Source organism: Suricata suricatta, chromosome 2 (genome assembly GCF_006229205.1).
Source record: "Suricata suricatta isolate VVHF042 chromosome 2, meerkat_22Aug2017_6uvM2_HiC, whole genome shotgun sequence".
Taxonomy (NCBI): Eukaryota; Metazoa; Chordata; class Mammalia; order Carnivora; family Herpestidae; genus Suricata; species Suricata suricatta.
In genome coordinates, this window is record NC_043701.1 from 11,241,573 (window position 1) to 11,262,321 (window position 20,749).

Below are 20,749 nucleotides of genomic sequence, written 5' to 3' on the forward strand. Positions count from 1 at the left end.
GGAGGGCCATACAAAGGAGGAGGGGACGCAGAGGGGGACAATCTAGCAGTGGCATTGCTCACAGGCTGCCTCTGAATAGATTTAATCAATTAAGGAGCCATGGGGCTGGTGAGACGTCTCCTTTAAAAACAGAAGTACCTTCTGGGAAGATCAAACCTGTCTCAGAGATACCCAGACCCAGATAAACCAAGGGAGTAGCCCAGGGTGGTAACTCAAGTGTAAAATGTTTAACCACAAGTCAGAAAGTCTTTAAAAATAAGGTGTGCTCTCTTTTTTTTTTTTTTTTGTAATATTTACTTCTGACAGAGTTAGAGATAGAGCATAAGTATGAGCATGGGGAAGGCAGAGAGAGAGGAAGACAGAGAATCCCAAGGAGACTTCAAGCTGTCAACACAGATTCTGGCCCAACGCAGGGCTCGAACCCACGAACTATGAGACCATGACCTGAGCTGAAGTTGGATGCTTAACCCACTGAGCCACCCAGGTGCCCCAATAAGGTGTTGTTTATACAAGGAATATTGTATGAGGATGAACTAGCACACACCTGCATAAATAAATTGCACAAACTAAGAGTAAATGAAAGAACTCAGACAGCAAAGAATGCATATTACAGGATTCCATTTTAGAAAGTGTGAAACCAGGCATTTTTCATCCACGCTGCTTCAAGCCACAGGGAGACAGAGGTTAAGAGGCAGGAAAACAAAATTTAAGCACTGCCTACTTCTTTTGCTTCCGGAACCTCAAGTAGAGACCAAAGGCCCCAGAGTCCAATAGACCTAGGTTCAAATCTTGATTCTGCAACTGACTTGGAACAAGTAACTTACTTCCCTGTGCCTCAGGTTTTTCCGTCTATAAAATAGAACTAATAATACCTTCTTCAAAGGGTTGGTGTGAGAAGTAAATGAAATAATGTATGTGAAGTACCCCGGCAGCATGCGTAGGTGCGGTAATAAACGGTAACTATGATTATCCCCACCCCTGCTGCCTGACGGGAAACCGGGATCAGAGAACAGATAGGCAAGAGTGCAGAGAAGGGCAGGGAAGGACTAAATTAGCCCTGTGATCAAAGATGTGCGGAATTTACCTGAATGCACTAAGAGGGCCGCTCCTTGGCTTCGCACTGCCCACACAGTCTCCTGGGCTGTGCCGTCTACAAGTGCAGGCCAGCCCCAAGCAGCCAAAACAATGCCGTTTGGTCCCATCCACACAGGCCCTTGCCTGGGACCTGATACTCCTCTGGTAACCAATGTGCACTGATGCTCTGGTGGTTTTGCTGGCGGCTCACTGGGTTACCCTGCCCGTCAGGCTGCTTTAACCAGTCTTAGGGACATACAAGGCCTTGACCTAGGCTAGGTGAACTTTCACCTTATCCCAAATCAGAAAAGAGCCAGGTGGGGCTGGGGAGGAGGGGCAGGGGCAGGCGGGGGATGGGACAATATGAACACGGGAGTGTTAAGGTCCGGGCTGCAGGAAGAAGCCAGAAGCCAGGAAACCCGAGGCTGTAGGGATAAGCAGGCTTTCCTTTCCTTCCTTCTTGACTACAGAATGAGAACCACAGGGCCAGACAACTTGGGTTCTTGCCATCTAAGAGGGAAGACAGGTGGCCCTCTGAGAAGCCTCGTCAGCTAAGAGGCCTGGAGTGCCTGGGGAAGCAGAGCAGAGAAGACTGTTTGGGTTTGATTTCTGGATTGTTAAATGAGGCCTTAGGGCATCCACACAGGAACAGTGGCCAACAAACCAGAGGGAGCAATCTGCTGATGCCCACAACTTGCCCGGACCTCAGGGGCATCATGCTGAAAGGAAAAGCCAGACTCAGGAGACTACAGGAAATTCTGGCCCCGGAGGAAACTCCTCTATACTGGCAGGAAGCCTGGGGCCCAGGTGGGACTGACAGCCAAAGGCACCAGGGCCCTCTCTGGGTGATGAAAGTGTTCTGGATCTTGAGTGAGGTGTTGGTTATGAGGGCGGATACCTTTGTCAGAACCCACTGAACTGTGCTCTTGGAATGGGTGCAATCCATGTTATGCAAATTATCCCTCAATAAAGTTGCTTTTAAAAGAAAAAAACCATGATGCCTTAGTCACAGAGGCTGTTCTACTGGAGGAGTTCCCCGTAGGAGAAACTCAGTAAGCCCCACCCCCAACACTGTCCCAGCACGTCAGGGTCTGAGTGGTACCCTACTGCCAGCGAGCGCCTTTTCCTCCTCTGATCATCACACACACACCCCTGATGTTCTAAGGCTAAGGACACAGAGACACAGAACAGCTAAATGAGCTGGCCTGTGTCTTCTCATTCCTAATCCTGCCATTTTTCCTGGAACCGGCCTCGGGGATCACTCAAATGCAAGGAAACTAAGGTCCAGAGAGTATAAACAGCCTGACAAAAGCAACAGTGCTAGTTAAGGGCAGAGGCCAAAATCCAGGCCTGCCTCAGCCCACACAAACAGAATGAGGAACTGTCAGGCTGGCAGCATCCTGAATGGAGGTAGAAGGTGGGCTTCCCTTCCCCTTCTGCATCCCTTCCAGAACCTGGACAGAGAAGCAATCTTAAAACAAAAGCAAGGCTCCTTTCCAGCCCTCTCCAGGCCACCTCTCACTGCACGGAGCAGCCCCCACCCCACCCCCTTCAGTCCCAAGGGTCTTGTAACTTTAACAAACTACAGCAACGAACACATGCATTACCTCACCACAGTCTGGCTTATTTCCTAGCAGCAATTGTCCAAAGCTTGCTCCATTTCCCCCCTTCGGTTGGCTACGCACCCTTCGCCCATTCCTCCCTGCTGAAATCACAAAGCTCTGACCCCAGTGGGCCTGCAGGAGCCTCCGCCTCCTTCCCAAAGTACTTACCATTAGAAAGAGACCCCTGGTGCTTAACGGGGAGTATACCTGGGCCTTTCTGTTACATTCTAAAAGCATGCATGTGTGTGTGCTTGAGGGGGAAATCCTGGGAGAATCTCAAGAAACAACTGGTGGCCATTAACACTGGAGAGAGGAATTAGAGGGTGGAAGAAGAGTCCCCTCTTGTGCTTTCCATTTTGGTTCTTTTTTGTTCAACGTGAATCTTCCAACCAAAAGTCCATGGATTACATTTATTATTTATGACAATGAAGACAGTCTGGGCCAGAAAATGATAAGTATTTTCTTTTTATACTTAATCTGTATAAAAAATAGAAAACCTGACAAGGAATAATTTTTGATTAATAAAGTAAGCACCTGTAATGCACCACCTCCCTTTCTCCACAGTCACTGAAATATGCAACTGAAATGATACAAAGACTATGAATGACTCACCCAAAGGAGGTGGAGCCAGGGAGGGGTCGAGGAAGGAGAGGCCCCAGGAGCGGAGCCCCCACCGTCCTGAATAGGCACCTCCCTCCCCTTTGAGTCACAGTTGTCCCCATTTTGTACCTCAGCTGGGTTCTACTCCTGTCTGTCATTTGGGTCAAATGCGTTTGCTTTATGCCCTAGCCCTCAACACTCCGCCAACCAATAGCTTATTTAGGGAGGGACTGTCTTACTCTTCTTTGAGTCTCTCAGAGCTTGATGCGTGCAAAGTAGAAAGTGAATAAACATTTATTACATATAAAGTAAGGCAGTCTCCAAGAGGGTGGGAGGGACGTGGGTTGTCTCCAACTAGACTGGGCTAGAGCAGGCTGGACCTGCTCCCTCTCAACACTTGTGCTCAGAACCCCTCACGGATTCCTCTCTTTCTCTCTGTAAAGCTCATGGTAACATGTTTACCAAGACCTTCCCTGCTCTGGCCACACCTGCCTCTCTGTCCTGCTTCCAAGACAAGTCCTGTGCCCCAGCAGTCAAACTGGTCCATTCACCACTCCCAGAGCACACCTTGGGGCTCCATGCCTCAGGCCCTTGCTCATGCCTTTCCCAATCTCTGCCACTGAAAACCCAGCTCACACGGCCTACTCCCTAAAGACTCACCCACTGTGCCCTGAAGGCTGGGCTTCCTTCCTCTTCCAACTCTCCAAGTGCTTCTCTAAGACTTCTAGCCCACCTTGCATTATGATCACCTAAGCCTCCCCTACTGCAGCATAAAGCCCTGCCTTCCCCCGTGCCCATTACATTGCCAGGACCTTTACAAAGGGAGAAGGAGAAACCCAAAAGTGTAGTTCAAGTCAGAGGTAGAATCAGGTTAAAGGCTGTGGGTCAAAACAGGATTGGGTTTAGGATTAGAATTAGAACTAGGTTAGTCGATTCCCAATCCCACCCACTAGGCGGCGCCCGCAGTCTCATTCCGGTCACGACGCCTCCGGTTTTTGAAGTTTATTACCTAACAAGTTTCCTTCCTGCCCTACTGTCCCTTTAAGAAGGTGATCCAGGTGAGGCCCAGCCCCGCCCCCGGCCCTGGCCCCGCCCCCCGCCCTCGCCCGGCCCTCCCGGCTTGCCCAGTCCTCGCGACCTGACCCAGCCGTCTGGGCCGCGGTCCCAGGTCCCGGCCGGCGCCATGGAGCGGCGCTGGCCCCTGGGGCTCGGGCTTCTGCTGCTGCTGTTGCTGCTCTGCGCCCCGCTGCCCCCGGGGGCGCGCGCCAAGGAAGGTACCGACCCCCGCTCCCGCCTCCGCCCCCTCCCCTGGGGCCCGGCCGGCACCCTCGTCCGGGAGCCGGCATTCCTGCGGAGGCCCTCTCCGCGCGCCCCTCTCCAACGCTCGTTTTGCCCCGCCACCAGGCGATCGATCGACTGGCCAGGCCAGTCTTTGGTCTTTGACCCCCCCAAACTACTGCTTTCCCGGGTCGGTCACCCTGGTCAACAGTTTGCGCCTGGTGGTGGGGAAGGGCCTCCTGTCCGCTGCGAGGAAGCAGCGTCCAGACCCTCACCCCAGCAATCGTGGGGATCCCTCATTCCCAGGCGGTCGCACTCTCAGGTGCCCAACCCAGAGATCCGGACCTTACGAAGTCAGGGGTGGGAAGTCCCCTTATGCCATCCTAGGCTGGGGGGCAGGAAGCGGGGTCGGAGGGAACTGCCGCTGGGGAATGGATTCGAACTCAGGGTACAGGAGTTTTCAGATGTAGAGATAAAACCTTACAGGTGGAGGCTTGCACACCCTACTGGTCCTACTACCCCCTACTTCCCAGACTCAAGAGCTGGTACCCACCCACAGGCAGAGCAGGCCATTTGCCTGTGGGAGGGAGACTCCCCACCCAGGACCCCCTTGTAAGGCTGCCTTTCCACACCCTACCCACTCATGACCCCAGGAGCTGAGATCCTCTCTTGCCCACCCACTCTTCCAATTCTGCAGCTGATGGATTTCCCTGGGCTGCACCAGCCACTGCTGAGTGACAGAGTGTAGGTCTCACATGGGGCTGCCTATTCCCAACACTCCCTGCCTTGACTTTGGTCAAGGATCCAGCCCTCCAACCCTGGTCCGTCTCTGCCTTCCTCCCTTCACACTCTAGAGGAAGACAGACAAATCCCTGAGCTCTTCACTCTTCTTTCCTGGGCTAAACCTCAGGAAGCCACAGCTGTTAGCAACAGGATGTTGAGGTCTTGGGGCTGGGGGCCCAGAATGAGGAATGTGGGTTGCACAAGTGGAGCCTCCTCCCCCAGAGGTGATCGACCTTTTTCTCACCACTTCAGTCACTCTGATGGACACAAGCACAGCACAGGGAGAGCTGGGCTGGCTGCTGGACCCCCCAGAGGATGGGGTAAGTGTCAAGGGAGGGAAGGCTCAAAGCTGCAGGCCAGTGGGAAATGGGCGGAGAGGTGGGTGGAGGAACTGAGAAAAGAGCAGGAAAAACTGGAAGTGTCTCCTGAGGGAGGGGGAAGGGAGGTGAGTCAGAGCCTCCTGAATGGGACATTTTGGGGGGGTTCAGGCTTCACCCCATGAAGAACGCTTCAATGCCTGGCTCCTCCCCTCCCGGCCCCAGAGAGAGAGGGCTGAATACTTGCGAGGACTTGGGAGGACTTGGGGGGTGATGAGACCACAACCCCCCAGGGAGAGAATGAACCGGACTAGGGATGGTTGAGGGCCAGGAGCCAAAACACCAGATGTGTCCTCAATGTGAGGTCTGTCTACCCCAAAAGAGTTGCACAGATTGACTTCAGACGGTCAGGAAACCCTATAGACGTGGATTCTAAATTGTGTATATGTAGGGGGATATTCTTTTCTGGATAGGAAAGCCAACGTTTTCAAATTCTTCAAAGGGTGTTTAAAAGTTGCCCCCCCAGTAGAGGTCCCTGAGCCCTTGGCACCTTGGCCACCCTCCTCAGCCCTAGCACGGCGTGCATTCCAGCCGTCTGAACCTGCTCCAAGCCCCTTCCGTCCTCAGCTGTTCCTAAGACCTAGTGAGCCAAGGTGGGTTCTTGTGAGTCCCAGAGCACACCTTTCCACCACTCAGCAGAGCTGGCCACGGAACCCCGGGAGGCTGCCCTGCTTGCCTCCGCTCCCCGGAGTCTGGCCTCCTTCCCTCTAGTCCTGGACCCCTTTGGCCTTCCTATTCCCGTAGGAATGCAGCCTCTATTTCTGGTATCGGGGTCACTTGCTTTCTTTCCCTCTGGGTCCTAGGGTCCTGGCTCTACCCTTAGTTCTCCTACAGAGTGGCCTATAATTAGAATTAATAGACTAAACCATCATGTATCCTCCAGGAGGGGCTGCTTGGAAAATCCTGGATGAGGCCAGCCATAATAGGCGCCTCATCTCATAAACCGGCTAATCACTCCACAATGAGGGCTGCAGGTCCATTAGCCGGCTCCCACAGGCCCTCGATGCGCCCCGGCCACCCCCACCCAAATAACTCTTCCCTAATTGGGCTGGAGTGGAAGCAAGGCCCCTTGTGCGGCTCAGGCCAAACAAGCTTTGCCCCAGGAGGGCAAGAAGATGGGAGCAGTTACAGACTCCCAATGTCTACCTTGGCCCCTCCCCTTCCCTCCCCTCATGTCACACATACACACACTGGGATTCAGGCTCCCCAGAGTGTGTACCCGTGTAACAGCCAGCAGCCCGAGTGATAAGTGAAAGGATCCTTGCTGCTGATCCTGGGCAGCTGGCTCCCCCCCATCTGTCACCGCTGGAACTGGGAAAGGCAAGTCGCGGCTGGGAACATCTGCTTCGCCCGGCTCCAGCTGCAGCCATGGCAATCCAGCTAATGAGCTGCACATCAACCGCCTACCACCCTTCCACCTGACCTCCACCCCATGCCTTCCCCTTGGGCTTTCTCATCGCAGCTTCCTGCTAAGAACAGGCCCCAGGTGCCTTCACTGCTAGACACCCCTTGCTCAATCTTTGAACTACCTAACACAATCCAAAAATATGTACCTCATATTATTCCTGCTGCTGCCCCACCCAAGTCCTAGTTGATGGAGCTTTCTCCTACTTTTTTCCAGAGCGAAGAGTAGCAGTGAAAACCCTTAGCGAAGATGTTCTAAGGGCCTCAGGCTCCTCTATAGGCGTAGGTCACGATCTCATGGGTTCGCGAGTTTGAGCCCCATATGGGGCTTTGTGCTGACAGCACAGAGCCTGCTTGGGATTCTCCCTCTCGTCTTTTTCTCTTCCCCTCCCTCACTCACATGCATGCTCTCAAAAATAAATAAATAAGCTTAAAAAAAACTAATTTAAAAATAAAAGAACAAGGAAGAAGAATGTAAAGTTACATCTCCATTTCATACTGTACCCCAAAAAATAAATTCCAGGGAGATTAAAATCTAAATCTGAAAATGAAATCCACAGAAATATTAAGAGAAAATATAGAAGATCTCGATAAGTTTGGGATGAGAGAGCTTCCCAAGCAAAATACACATCCTGGAATTCACAAAGGGAGAGAAGATAGATGTTACTCTGTGAAACTTTGAAATGTAGGCCAACATCAAAGATATCATTAGCAAATTAAGTGGCATGACAGGAAGAAGACATTTGAAGTATATATTTCAAGCAAACAATTAGCATCTATAATGTAAAAAAAATGATCATCCAAGTGAACACTCAAAAGGTAACAGGCAAAATTTACAAACACGTAATTACATAAAAATACACATAGCCAATGAACAAAACAGAAACGCACAGCCTCCTCCTCAAGGAAATGTAAATTAAAATGGCAAGAAGCTGTGGTCTGTTCATAAGAGAGGCCAAAAGTAAAGAGATCATTAATATCCAGGTTTTCAAAAGAGGAGCCCTCATGCACTGTTGGTGAAAGCGCAATTTGAGAAATCCTTTTTGTAGGCCAATTTGACAGCGTCTTCTTACAAAATTTGTAATATTTGCTTTTTAATACAGCACTTCTACAGAATTCTTAAAGAAATCTATGTTCACTTAAAAAAACCAGAAGCCACCTAAATGTCCAACAATAGGAAAATAGTTAAGTAAATTATGGCACACCCATACAATGGAATACTATTTTATGAATTGTTAAAAAGACTTAGGTAGACCTACTTATACTCTTGTGGACATGTTTCAAAGCTTTTTTATTTGTTAAAAACAAAAAATAGGTTACAGAATAACACGTTAAAAAAATTATGTTAAAAACACAGAAAAACATTCAAACATTTCTCTAGAGGGCTGAAAAACGGTCTGGGTGGCTTTACTCTAAACTGTTAAGAGTCACTGCCAGGGAAGAGGTAATGTCAAGTGGGAAGACTTTCACTTTATGTTATGCATGTTTATTCTTTGACTTTTTTTAAAAAACTGATTTATTTTGAAACAGAATGAGAACATGTGTGCGTGTGTGTGGGGAAAGGGCAGAGAGAAAGGGAGAATCCCAAGCAGGTTTGGCAGTCAACTCAGAGCCCAATGCGGGGCTTCAATTCACGAACCTTGAGATCATGACCTGAGCCGAAATCTGACACTTAACTTACTGACCCACCCAGATGCCCCTTCTTTGACTTTTTATAATTAGCTCATAGAGACATACCGATCAAGAACATAGGGGCACCTGGCTGGCTCAGTGGAGCATGTGACTCTTGATCTCAGAGTCATGAGTTCAAGCCCCACACTGGGCACGGAGCCTACTTTAAAAAAAAAAAAAAAAAAGAGTGTTACTCTGGAGCCTAGAATGCCTGGGTGCACATCCCAGCTCTGCCTCCTAACGACTGAGTGCATAGGGCAAGTCACTTAACCTCACTGTGACTCCTTTCCGTCATGGAAAGTGTTTATGACAATGACTGGTGCATGGTAAGTGCTGTATTAGTGCTAGCCATTGTTGTTACTAAGTTTTAAAACAAAATGTTTTTCATGTAAAAGCAGTTACACGGGATGAACTAGATGGTGTCTAAGAGTCTACCCAACCCCATCCATTGTTTTGATAGTGACCATAACTAAAAGGAATATTGGAGAGGGTGAGTTCCCTCCATACAGAAGAGATCTATGCTTGTTGGTGCCCTCCAAAAGCTTAGGGGCCTTAATTTTTTTTTTTTTTTTGAGAGACAGAGAGAGACAGTGCAAGCAGGGGAGGGTCAGAGAGAGAGGGAGGCACAGAATCCGAAGCAGGCTCCAGGCTCTGAGCTAGCCATCAGCACAGAGCCCGACGCGGGGCTTGAACCCACGAACCATGAGGTCATGACCTGAGCCGAAGCAGGATACCCAGCTGACTGAGCCACCCAGGCGCCCCAAGGGGCCTTAATATTAAATGGAATATCCTCTTCTCTAAACAGATAGGCAGAAAGGTTTTGTGAATGAGCTTCTGCCATAAAAGTTAGCCTTCGGGGCACTTGACAGTCCTGACTCATGAGACAGGTAAAAAGCAGTGCCCATAATTCTACAGCTGGACTGGGCTCATTGAAGAGATGGGGGCTGGCTGCAGATTGCATGGCGGGTATTGTCTTGCCCATTCTATATCCAAATAAATCCTAACTCTAAAGATTTAACTTACTATCCTGGGGCCGCGGGGTGGTAAGAGAACAGGACAAGTAGGTGAACTGGGGGACCTCTGACACCAGCTACCCCGTCATCAGCTCTAGAAAACCAGTTTGGGGAGCAGGTGATGACTCGGAGCCTAACTCGGGTTTTCCTCTCGCAGTGGAGTGAAGTGCAGCAGATCCTGAATGGGACACCCCTCTACATGTACCAGGACTGCCCACTGCAAGATGGCGGGGACACTGACCACTGGCTGCGCTCCAACTGGATTTACCGGGGGGAGGAGGCTTCGCGTGTCCACGTGGAGCTGCAATTCACCGTGAGGGACTGTAAGAGCTTCCCGGGGGGCGCCGGGCCTCTGGGCTGCAAGGAGACCTTCAACCTCCTGTACATGGAGAGTGACCAGGACGTGGGGATTCAGCTCCGACGGCCCTTGTTCCAGAAGGTGCTTCTACCCCGCCCCACTCCCCCCGATCCCTGCCATTTTGGTCCTAACGCTGATTCGTGACTCACTCTTTTCCGTGACCCCTCTCAGCTCAGGAAAAGAGCGGCAGAAAAGAGAAAGAGGATCTAGGTGTCAAATAAGGACAAGAACGAGGGACCTAGAAATCAGAAGAGGTGGATTTGAGTAGCGTAGGCCCCCCACTCCTGTGACCCTGACCTGTGGGACGTACTTCCCAGGACCCTCACGGGACGCCTGCGCTGACAGGACCGAGCCCCGATACGTACATTCCCGTGGCTGAGCTTTTACGTACAAATCAGGCACGGAGACAGAGCCGCAACACTAACTCGTAATAAAATAAAACAATTATCACAATACACTGTAATATCCGGTACCAGAGTATAGTCGCTGTCCCTCCCTCTCGGTCTCCGAGTATTTTACGGGGCCGTACTCACCCTTCTTGGGGCGCTGGGAGATGACAAGACGCCTTTCCAGGAGAGGAAGCAAGGAGGACGAGGCAGGCGCTGAGTCCTGACGTCAGCCTTGTGACGTGCGTGGCGTGACGCAGAGCACCTGGCTACTATTGCCTTCTGACGCAAGGTCAGGAGGAGGAGCCTCTGATGCTCGCAGGAGCTCCATGGCCCTGCCGGCTTTGACAGCTGCGAAGCTGGGGCCATGGATTAGGAGGAGCTACTTACTCTGCCTTTCCTGCTCCCTCTGGCCTTTGGGCTCTGCACTTAGCCTCTGGGAGGTTTTCTTGTCTTCAACTGGTGTCGGTAATAGTGCCGGGCTTATCTGCTTCAGAGGCTGTGCTTCCATTGAGATAACAGCATTCCCTGGTGGAGGCATTTGGACTTTTGCTATCGGCACCCAGGCTGCTCATGTGTCACACACCGCCAGGGGTCTACCTGGAGCTATGTAGGGAGTCCCTTCTCTTTAGGCTGTCTCTCTAATGCCATCCCTCTCTTTCCTACCCAAGAAAAAGTACTGGAATGCAAAAGCCTAAGGAGCATATCATTATATGATGTGCTCTCATTTTTTTTCTCAAAGAGAAGATGTTGTAAAGTTTGTTATTAGTAATAAATTAATGATGACGCACTTTATAACTGATCACCTCATTGGCACAGACGTTGGGAACATCTTCGAATAGTGGAAATTATATGGGCTGTAGCGTCTCGCTCCCTGGGTACCAGTCCCATCATGTAGCTGTGTGATCTTGTACAAGGTCTCTAGCCTCTCTTAGCCTTAGTTTCTTCATCCATTAAGTGAGGACGCCAATCCCTCCTGCCTCATAGGTTTATTGCAGGGACTCAACAGCATAACACACGTAAGATTCTTAGCTCAGTAGCTCACACATAATAAGCCCTTGGTTTACGGTTGTGTAAACTGTACTTCATTTATTTTGTATTTTAATGTTCATTTATTCTGGGAGAGAGAGAGAGACAGAGGATGATCGGGGGAGGGGCAGAGAGGAAGGGAGTCACAGAATCCAAAGCACCCTCCAGGCTCTGAGCTGTTAGCCCCAAGTCCTACACAGGGCTCGAACCTGCGAATCATGAGATCATGACCTGAGCAAAAGTCGGAGGCTTAACTGACTGAGCCACCTGAGCACCCCTAAAATACTTTTTTAATGTTTATGTATTTTTGAGAGAGAGTGCAAACGTGGGAGGGGGGAGAAGGGGAGACAGAAGACCCAAAGCAGGCTCTGCACTGACGGCAGACAACCCAATGTGGGGCTCAAACTCACAAACCATGAGATCATGACCTGAGCTAAAGCCGGACGCTCAACCACTGAGCCACCCAGGTGCCTCTAAGCTATAAGTATAGAGCCAACAACTGTTTTCTGTTCCGTGGGAGTGAGGCGTGACTTTGCCGTTCCCTTCTCCCCCGTCCCGCCTTCCCAGGTAACCACCGTGGCTGCAGACCAGAGCTTCACCATCCGAGACCTCGCATCTGGCGCTGTGAAGCTGAACGTGGAGCGCTGCTCCTTGGGTCGCCTGACCCGCCGGGGCCTCTACCTCGCTTTCCACAACCCGGGTGCCTGTGTGGCCCTGGTGTCTGTCAGGGTATTCTACCAGCGCTGCTCTGAGACGGTGCACGGCTTGGCCCAATTCCCCGAGACTCTGCCCGGACCCGGCGGGTTGGTGGAAGTGGCAGGGACATGCTTGCCCCATGCCCAGGCCAGCCCCGGGCCCGCAGGCTCACCCCGCATGCACTGCAGTCCAGAGGGTGAGTGGTTGGTGCCCGTGGGCCGATGCCACTGTGAGCCTGGCTACGAGGAAGGCAGCCGCGGTGAAGGATGCCTAGGTAAGGAGACTGAAGGAGGTGGTGACGACTTGCAGAGGCCACTCGGGGGAGGGTCTCCAGGCGCCGAGGGAGGGAAGGAGGTCCATGTCTGCGATGTGTAGACTGTGGGCTGAGCACCCCAGGAGACACATGCGGGTGTTTCTGGTACAAAGGATTGGAGGTGGTGGAGAAGGGGGATGCTTCTGCCTGTAACAACACTGGACAACCGTGGCTCCACCACATTCTCCTCCAGCCTGCCCTAGCGGCTCCTATCGGGCGGACACAGATGCCTCACATTGTCTCAAGTGTCCGGAGCACAGCACAGCTGAGTCCGAGGGGGCCACCGTCTGCACCTGTGAGAGCGGCCATTTCCGAGCCCTTGGGGAGGGCCCCCAGGTGGCCTGCACACGTGAGTCCCGGGGGCAGGACCTGGCCATCTGTGAGGAGGTGCAGGATCTTTGTTGAGCCCATGATAGGGTTGAAGTTTTTCAGAACTTTTCATACATTGGGCAGCATTTAAAGTACCAGACTCTTAAAACCCTCCCCCTCCCCCCTGGAAGAATGCAGAGCTGAGCTCTGTCGGAATCCAATCTCCCAGCAAGGCCTTTGGAGGTGGGAGGGGGCAGGGGCCAGCAGCTTGGGTGAGAGCAAAGCAGTTTCCTGCTAATGGCCCCCTCTTCTCCTTACAGGACCCCCCTCGGTTCCCCGAAACCTGAGCTTCTCTGTTTTGGGGAATCAGCTTTCCCTGCGTTGGGAACCCCCAGCAGATCTGGGGGGGCGCCAGGATGTGAGGTACAGTGTGGGGTGTTCTCAGTGTCGGGGAGCAGCGGTGGACGGGGGACTCTGCCAGCCCTGCGGGGGAACTGTGCGCTTTTCCCCGGGAGCCAGCGGGCTCACGCTACCTGCTGTGCGTGTCAACGGCCTTGAACCCTACACCAACTACACCTTTAACGTTGAGGCCCAGAATGGAGTGTCTGGGCTGGGCGCGTCCACACATGCCAGTGCCTCACTGAGCATCAGCATGGGGCACGCAGGTGAGTGACCTGGGCAGGGGCCAGGCTGGGACGGCAGGAAAGCAGTAGGGCTCAGGACCACAGAGATAAATTGATGGGCAGGAAGCAATCAAAACACAACTTAAGTTCTTTCCTCTTTCTTTCCAAACCCCCTGGAACTCTCTTGACCCACAGAGTCACTGTCAGGCTTGTCCCTGAGGCTGGTAAAGAAGGAGCCACGGCAGCTGGAACTGACCTGGGCAGGGTCCCGGCCCCGTAGCCCAGGGGGGAACTTGAGCTACGAGCTGCATGTGCTGAATCAGGTGCGGATGAGGCAGAGAGACAGTCCCGGGTGTCTGGGTGTCTGTTCTGGGGCACGCCCCGCCATTCCTAGCCTGGGTTTTGGGACGGAGGGAGAACTGACCGAAGCCAACTGTGTGGCTTTCTCAGAACAAAGCCTACAAATGGCCCTGCCCTGACCATTTCCCCACCCCATCCCTGTCCACGTGATCCCAAGACTGCCCATCGCCTCCACCGGGTCGCGCTCTGCACCCAGTTTCCATTGGTTCTCATCCACAGGATGAAGAAAGGCACCAGATGGTTCTGGAACCCAGGGTCTTGCTGACCGAACTGCAGCCAGACACCACGTACATTGTCAGAGTTCGAATGCTGACGCCTCTAGGGCCTGGCCCTTTCTCCCCTGACCATGAGTTCCGGACGAGCCCGCCAGGTGGGTGGGTTATCCTGTCTTCTGCCCCAAACACACACATACCTGTCATCCCGCTGATGCTTCTCCAACACTGCTTCAATCAGCGACCTTTCCTCTTCCACGACGCATGTGCACGTACACATGGAGCTGCCTCAGCGGGAAGAGTCTCACGCGGACTCCCCTGAAGCCCCTTCCCCATAGTAATCTCAGACATTTTTTGAAAGAGAGAGCATGCAAGTGGGGTAGAGGGGCACAGAGAGAAAGGGAGAGAGAAAGAATCTTAAATGGGCTCCACACTCAGCGAGGACCAGGGACCTAGGGATCCATCCCACGACCCTGGGATCATGACCTGAACTGAAATCAAGAGCCTGACACTGAGGACACCTGGGTGGCTCAGTTCTTTAAGCAACTGACTCTTGGTTTCAGTTTAGGTCATGATCTCCTATTTCGTGAGTTTGAGCCCTGCATCGGGCTCCATGCTGACAGTGTGGAGCCTTCTTGGGATTCTCTCTCTCCCTCTCTCTGTCTGCCCCTCCCCCACTTACTCTCTCTGTCTCTCCCAAAAATGAGTAAGTAAACTTAAGAAAAAAAAAACAGTGGGACATTGAACCAACTGAGCTACCCAGGCGCCCCTTCTGATGCTGGATCCTGCCAAATCTACCCCCCAGTTTCATGCTCATCAATAGGCAGCCCCAGGCTAGTGGACCCAGAGTGAGGCCTCCACATGCTCCCCCCTTCTCTGTCTCTCTCTCACACACACCCCCTCTCCTTGGGTAGGGGACACACACCTGAGGCCCACGGAGGGACCTGCCCCCCAGGTATGCCCTTGTAGCCTTCACCAGCCCTGTGGACTCCGAGCCCTCCAGACCCCCTTACCCCCTGTGCCACAGTTTCCAGGGGCCTGACCGGAGGAGAGATCGTGGCCGTCATCTTCGGGCTGCTGCTGGGCATAGCTCTGCTGCTGGGGATCCTCTTCTTCCGCTCAAGGTGCTATTCCTGCCCCTCCCCGGCTGCCACTCCAGGCCCCAGAAGCCCCAGAATGCAGCCCCAACACCCCTTCCCTCCCCTATTGTGAAAGCTTCCTCCAGCATTCCCCCACCCCCTCCTATGCCCCCAGCCCCTGTGGTCTGTGGATAAAACCCAGCCAGAGCCCCCTGGGCCCCTGTGATGGTCCCGGACCCTAAAGAAGCTGCTCCTCATCCCCACAGGAAAGCTCAGCGGCGACACCAGCAGAGGCCCCGTGATCGCGTCACTGATGTGAACCGGGGTGAGCCCAGGGCACCTGTGTGTGTGTGTGTTGGGATGGGAGGGGAGATTGGAAGGCGTCACTGGGGTGGAACCAAAGAACCCATGTTTGCCAAGCCAACTCTGGGAGCACGAGTCGGGGCCGTGGTCTCCAGAGCTTTTCTGTTTTGCTACCTAATTAACTTTGGTTAATTAACTTTGTACTGATAGCCCCCCAGAGGCTCTGTGCGATTACCTGTGAGTTCTTGGTGCCACTGTTCCAACACCCTGGCTGGCCAGGTCTGCGGGCCGAGGCTCGGTGGGAGGGGGGTTGCTGGCAGGTTCCCTGAAGTCCTCCGAGGCATGTGGACTGCCTGCTGGTCACCTCATTAGGTGCCCCCAAGAAAGGGGGAGGCAGTGGTCCGTCTGAGTAATGAGTAATGGCGTGAGGGCGAGGCTTGTCTGGGAATGTGAATGAGGTGTGAATGACTAGAGGAGTATGGCTAGCAGGGGTGAGGAGGAAGGGCAAGGGATTTGAAGTGTGGTTGGTGAGCCACGGAAAGATCGGGTAACTCCAGGCCATGAACTGCTTTCAGCCCCAGATTCTGGCCTGCTGCTCTGGGCCTCTGAGGGCGAGGACACAGCTTTGCGCCTAGACAGGAAGCACCTCCTTGTTAAGGATGGAGACTTTTCTCCCACTGTAGCCAAGACAGGACTCTTATGGGAACAAAGGATGAGAAGTTTGGGGACCTGATGCTGGCCCCACCGTCCCCTCCCCCCGCAAAAGAACTCCTGAGCCTTGCAGTTGGAGTTCCTGTGGCTGAGCAGCCCTCGTTCTCCCCACAGAGGACAAGCTGTGGCTGAAGCCTTATGTGGACCTCCAAGCGTATGAGGACCCTGCCCAGGGGGCCCTGGACTTCACCCAGGAGCTTGATCCAGGCTGGCTGGTCGTGGACACTGTCATAGGGGAAGGTGAGCCTCGCAGGTCCTCTCTGTGTGGCAGCACAGAGCTGCGGGCCAGCTGCCCCCTCATGTGGCCCAGGAGCCCCTAGATGAGTTCCCTTTCTGCTCTCCCCTGAATCCTCCTCGAACCGCCGTGCTCATGCTAGAACCCCTTTGTCAGGCATCCTGCTCCCTACACAGGGCGCCTCTGTGGTTACGGACTTTCTGATGAACAGCCTCAAACACATCATCTTGGTCAACAGAAGGGTCGCATGCCCAGGCTCACACTCTTCTCAGATGGTCCCAAAACGTGGGAGAGCTTCAGAGCCTCCCTTGTCCCGCATTCCACCCTTCCAGGGGCCCAGTGTCCTTGGGCCGCCCTGATCCCTTGGGTCACCGGAGGAAACGGATCTGAGCAGAGAACAAAGCTCGGCAGTGTCCTCGCTGGTTGTGCAGCCAGACCAGCTGAGCTGTGACCGGAGGAGCTCGGGCAAGAGACAAGCAGTGGTTAGCCTCCCCGGTCCCTGGTACGCCGACCCCGGCCAGCCTGCTCCTTACGGACACAGCCCGATGCCGCCGCGCAACACGCGTTCACCTGGGGTTGACCGAGCACCTGTTAGCTGAGCACTCTGCTCATCCGGGAGATTGCACCGAGCCCGCTGTGGAGCTGCACTGCTCCTCCAGACTCCCGTCCCCTTCCCTGGGAAGTGCAGCCAAGCCCCTTTTCTGATCCAGAGAGGAAAAGAACCAGGGCGCTAGAGGATATTGCTACCTGTCCCCTAGGGGCATCGGGCCACCGGCTGTTTTCTTTCCACCCAGGAGAGTTCGGGGAAGTATATCGAGGGACCCTGAGAATCCCCAGCCAGGACTGCAAGACGGTGGCCATTAAGACCTTGAAAGACACATCTCCAGATGGCCAGTGGTGGAACTTCCTTCGAGAGGCCACCATCATGGGCCAGTTCAGCCACCCACACATTTTGCGCCTGGAAGGCGTCATCACAAAGAGTAGGAGCAGTGGTCTCCAGGAGCGTGGGGAGGGAAGGAGAACGAGGGGAGGGCATGAGGGCACTGGAAGTGTAGCGGAGATCTGCCGCCAAGGGCGGGAAGTCCGGCTCTGGGAGGAGATGGGGTAGAGGCTGCCAGGCCGACATGTGCTTTGTGTCTCAGGGAAGCCCATCATGATCATCACCGAGTTTATGGAGAACGGAGCCCTGGATGCCTTCCTGAGGGTGAGGAGGTTGGAGAGCCAGCTGGGGAGAGGAATGCACCCCGGATGCCTGGGTTTTGGCTCCTGGTTTGGGAGGAGGGGACCCTGCCAGGTCCCTAACTGGCCCGCTCACCCTGCTGCAGGAGCAGGAAGACCAGCTCGTCCCCGGGCAGCTGGTGGCTATGCTGCAGGGCATTGCATCAGGCATGAACTACCTCAGCGACCACAGTTATGTCCACCGGGACCTGGCCGCCAGGAACATCCTAGTGAGTCAGAACCTGTGCTGCAAGGTGTCTGACTTTGGCCTGACCCGCCTCCTGGACAACTTTGATGGCACTTACGAAACCCAGGTTAGTGCCCGGCGCTCCCCGTGTCCACACTCACGCCGCTGTGTGCCCCACATACAGTCACACTTGCATGAGTACAGGCACATGCACTCGTGGACACAATAATGACTCATCCCTTTGCACAGGTGCTTTCTCGTGCCCCTCCTTGCCCTAAAACACATCACCTCTTTCTGCCCTCCATGCCCTATTAGGGAGGAAAGATCCCCATCCGTTGGACAGCCCCCGAAGCCATCGCCCATCGCACCTTCACCACGGCCAGCGATGTGTGGAGCTTCGGGATTGTGATGTGGGAGGTTCTGAGCTTTGGGGACAAACCCTATGGGGAGATGAGCAATCAGGAGGTAAGCCTGGGGTAGCCCTCCCCATCCCACCCCTAACTCACTTCTCATCTCCTCCCCAAATCTTCCCGTGGCCCCTTCCTGCAGATACCCTCTTCCTTCTCTCTGACCCAGGTTTTCTGTACTCTTGCTCCTCTGTCTGCTTGTCTTTCTCCCTGCTCTTTCCTACTGGTCAGGGGTGGGTCAAGGCTCTTTTGCAGCAATCTTGTGTGCACAGAGGCTTCTCACGGGGCCTCACCCTGCTCCCCTGCTGCAGGTAATGAAGAGCATTGAAGATGGGTACCGCCTGCCCCCTCCCGTGGACTGCCCCGCCCCGCTCTATGAACTCATGAAGAACTGCTGGGCCTATGACCGAGCCCGTCGGCCCTCCTTCCACCAGCTGAAGGCACATCTGGAGCAGTTGCTTGCCAACCCTCACCCCCTGCGGACCATTGCCAACTTTGATCCCAGGTAACCACGTTGGAGAGGGCAAGGGGATTGGCAGGGCAGATCTGGGAGAGTGGAAATGGGCATTCAGCGTCATTCACCGAGGGCTGGGCCTGTGGAGCTCTGTACACATGCAGCGTCTGCCCTTGCGGGGGGAGACGCCGTCCTGTCCTTGATAGCTCTGGTTTGGCAGATGGGGAGCAAGCACACAGAGAGGGAAAGCATGTGTAAGCAGTGCTTACAACCGGATAACTACTCCTCCTTGGTCACTTGGGTGGGGACTGGAGTGGGAGAGACAGCGCGACCAGCAAGCACTAGCCGATGGGATGTGTGCATGTCATGCCCGAAGGAGGGGCAGCCTCATAGGGTCTCCCAAAGCACATGGCCAGCCTGGGTTGGGGTCCCAGCAGAGATGAAGCTGGAGAGGTAGCGGGGTCAGTGCAAGGGGGACCGGCTCTGCTGAGAAGTTTGGACTCTACCCTGAGCGTGGAGAACTTCTGACCAGTTTTTGAATCGGAGGGACTTGACCAGAATTGTGCTTTACCAGAAACATTGCAGCATGTGGAGAATGAACTGGTGGCAGGGGTGAGGTGGGGGAGACGGGCACGGCTGGACTTTGAATGCCAGATTGGGCGAACCAGCCCTGGCATGCTGGCCTCCGTATCAAACCACCATATATAACCTTGTTTCTGAGCGAAAATGTGCTCCAAGCTCCAACTTTTGAAACTATCTTTTGGAGCAACAACTCCCTCGTATACTGGAGACTGCGTGTGCTAATCTTTCTGGAATGTTGAATATTTTCCCCCAGCAGATTTACTTTGCTAATGGTTTTGGCTCTGGCTGGCTTTAGCACAGGAACGCTCATTGTCTTTGAGGGTGTTGGAGTGCAAGAATAACAGCTGGGGTGGAGGGGGCGAGCTGTGGCTGCTCCCAGGATTCAGGAGGGGCCCCCCTGAAAACGGCAGGACTGTGCCTGGCTTCTGAAGCCTCCGCTCTCCTGCCGTCTGCTTCCCCTCAGCTGGGGTGGTTGACACTTGGGGTTCTTAACCAACCACCAGCTACTCAGAACAGGCCACTCTGGTGGGAGATGGGCTGGTGGCACGCTTGTGTCGGGGCCTTCTAGGGCAATCACGTCGTCCCCTGCATCTATCAGTGCCACAGGACCCTCAGCCAGCCTGTCGCCGAGAGCACACCAGGACTCGGGCCAGGAAATGAGTTCACACACAATGGCTGGGCTAATCCACAAAGTCCAGATAATCTCTGTGCTCAGACACCCAACTTGAATGCTGGCTACAGATGCTCAGAGGCTGAGCCCCGATTTCGGGAAAGCTGGGGCAGGAAGGCTGCAGACAGCCCCTGCATCTCCCAAGTGACTGAGGGACCCCTTGTGCAACAGGGTGACGCTACGCCTGCCCAGCTTGAGTGGCTCCGATGGGATCCCCTATCGAAGCGTCCCTGAGTGGCTGGAGTCCATACGGATGAAACGCTACATTCTGCACTTCCGCTCAGCTGGGCTGGACACCATGGAGTGTGTGCTGGAGCTGACGGCCGAGTGAGGACCTGGCGGGAAGGGAGGTGGGAGGGGGCTGGACAGGGAGGGCTGCTGGGGGTTGAGCTGACTCACGGTCCCCTTCCGTTGCCCACAGGGACCTGGCACAGATGGGGATCACACTGCCAGGACACCAGAAGCGCATCCTTTGCAGTATTCAGGGATTCAAGGACTGAGCCCCTCCCGCACCTGCCCTGGCCTCAAAGAGCAAGGATGGGGCCATGGTCACTCCCCATGGCCTTCCCCCTCAACCTACAAGATGTAGGCCTTCGGTGCTGCTCCTGCCCACCCTTGCTTGGGGAACTCACCTCTGGGCCCAGGAGCCTCTGTTTTAAAAAGAGAGGTGGGGGGTGGAAGTGAAAAGGTAATTGGGGGAGGGACTTGGGGGAGGGTTTAATATATATACATATACATATATATTTTTGTAAATAAACAGGAACTGCGTTTTCACCTTTACTCCTGGCTTTTTTCTCCCTGTATCTCCTCCAT

The 20,749-nt window shown here is 53.9% G+C and overlaps 1 protein-coding gene across 1 annotated transcript; it reads left to right on the plus strand.

The window, feature by feature from the left end:
- Positions 1–4,408: 4,408 nt before the first annotated feature.
- On the plus strand, positions 4,409–20,656 carry EPHA1 (EPH receptor A1). The gene is made up of 18 exons (XM_029922215.1): positions 4,409–4,552; positions 5,592–5,659; positions 9,962–10,243; positions 12,145–12,547; positions 12,780–12,935; positions 13,216–13,560; positions 13,714–13,841; positions 14,098–14,248; positions 15,118–15,214; positions 15,436–15,494; positions 16,298–16,423; positions 17,213–17,398; positions 17,561–17,622; positions 17,744–17,950; positions 18,139–18,288; positions 18,542–18,735; positions 20,108–20,263; positions 20,358–20,656. Exons 1-18 carry the CDS (start codon positions 4,462–4,464, stop codon positions 20,434–20,436), a joined length of 2,940 nt encoding a protein of 979 aa, XP_029778075.1. The 5' UTR covers positions 4,409–4,461; the 3' UTR covers positions 20,437–20,656.
- Positions 20,657–20,749: the final 93 nt, after the last annotated feature.

Bases quoted from the DNA above. Each gene is read 5' to 3' on its own strand.
- EPHA1 (XM_029922215.1), top strand. From the start codon at position 4,462: ATGGAGCGGCGCTGGCCCCTGGGGCTCGGGCTTCTGCTGCTGCTGTTG. The intron at 10,244-12,144 runs GTGCTTCTACCC...CCGCCTTCCCAG, and splicing joins GACGGCCCTTGTTCCAGAAG to GTAACCACCGTGGCTGCAGA. The intron at 15,495-16,297 runs GTGAGCCCAGGG...TTCTCCCCACAG, and splicing joins CGTCACTGATGTGAACCGGG to AGGACAAGCTGTGGCTGAAG.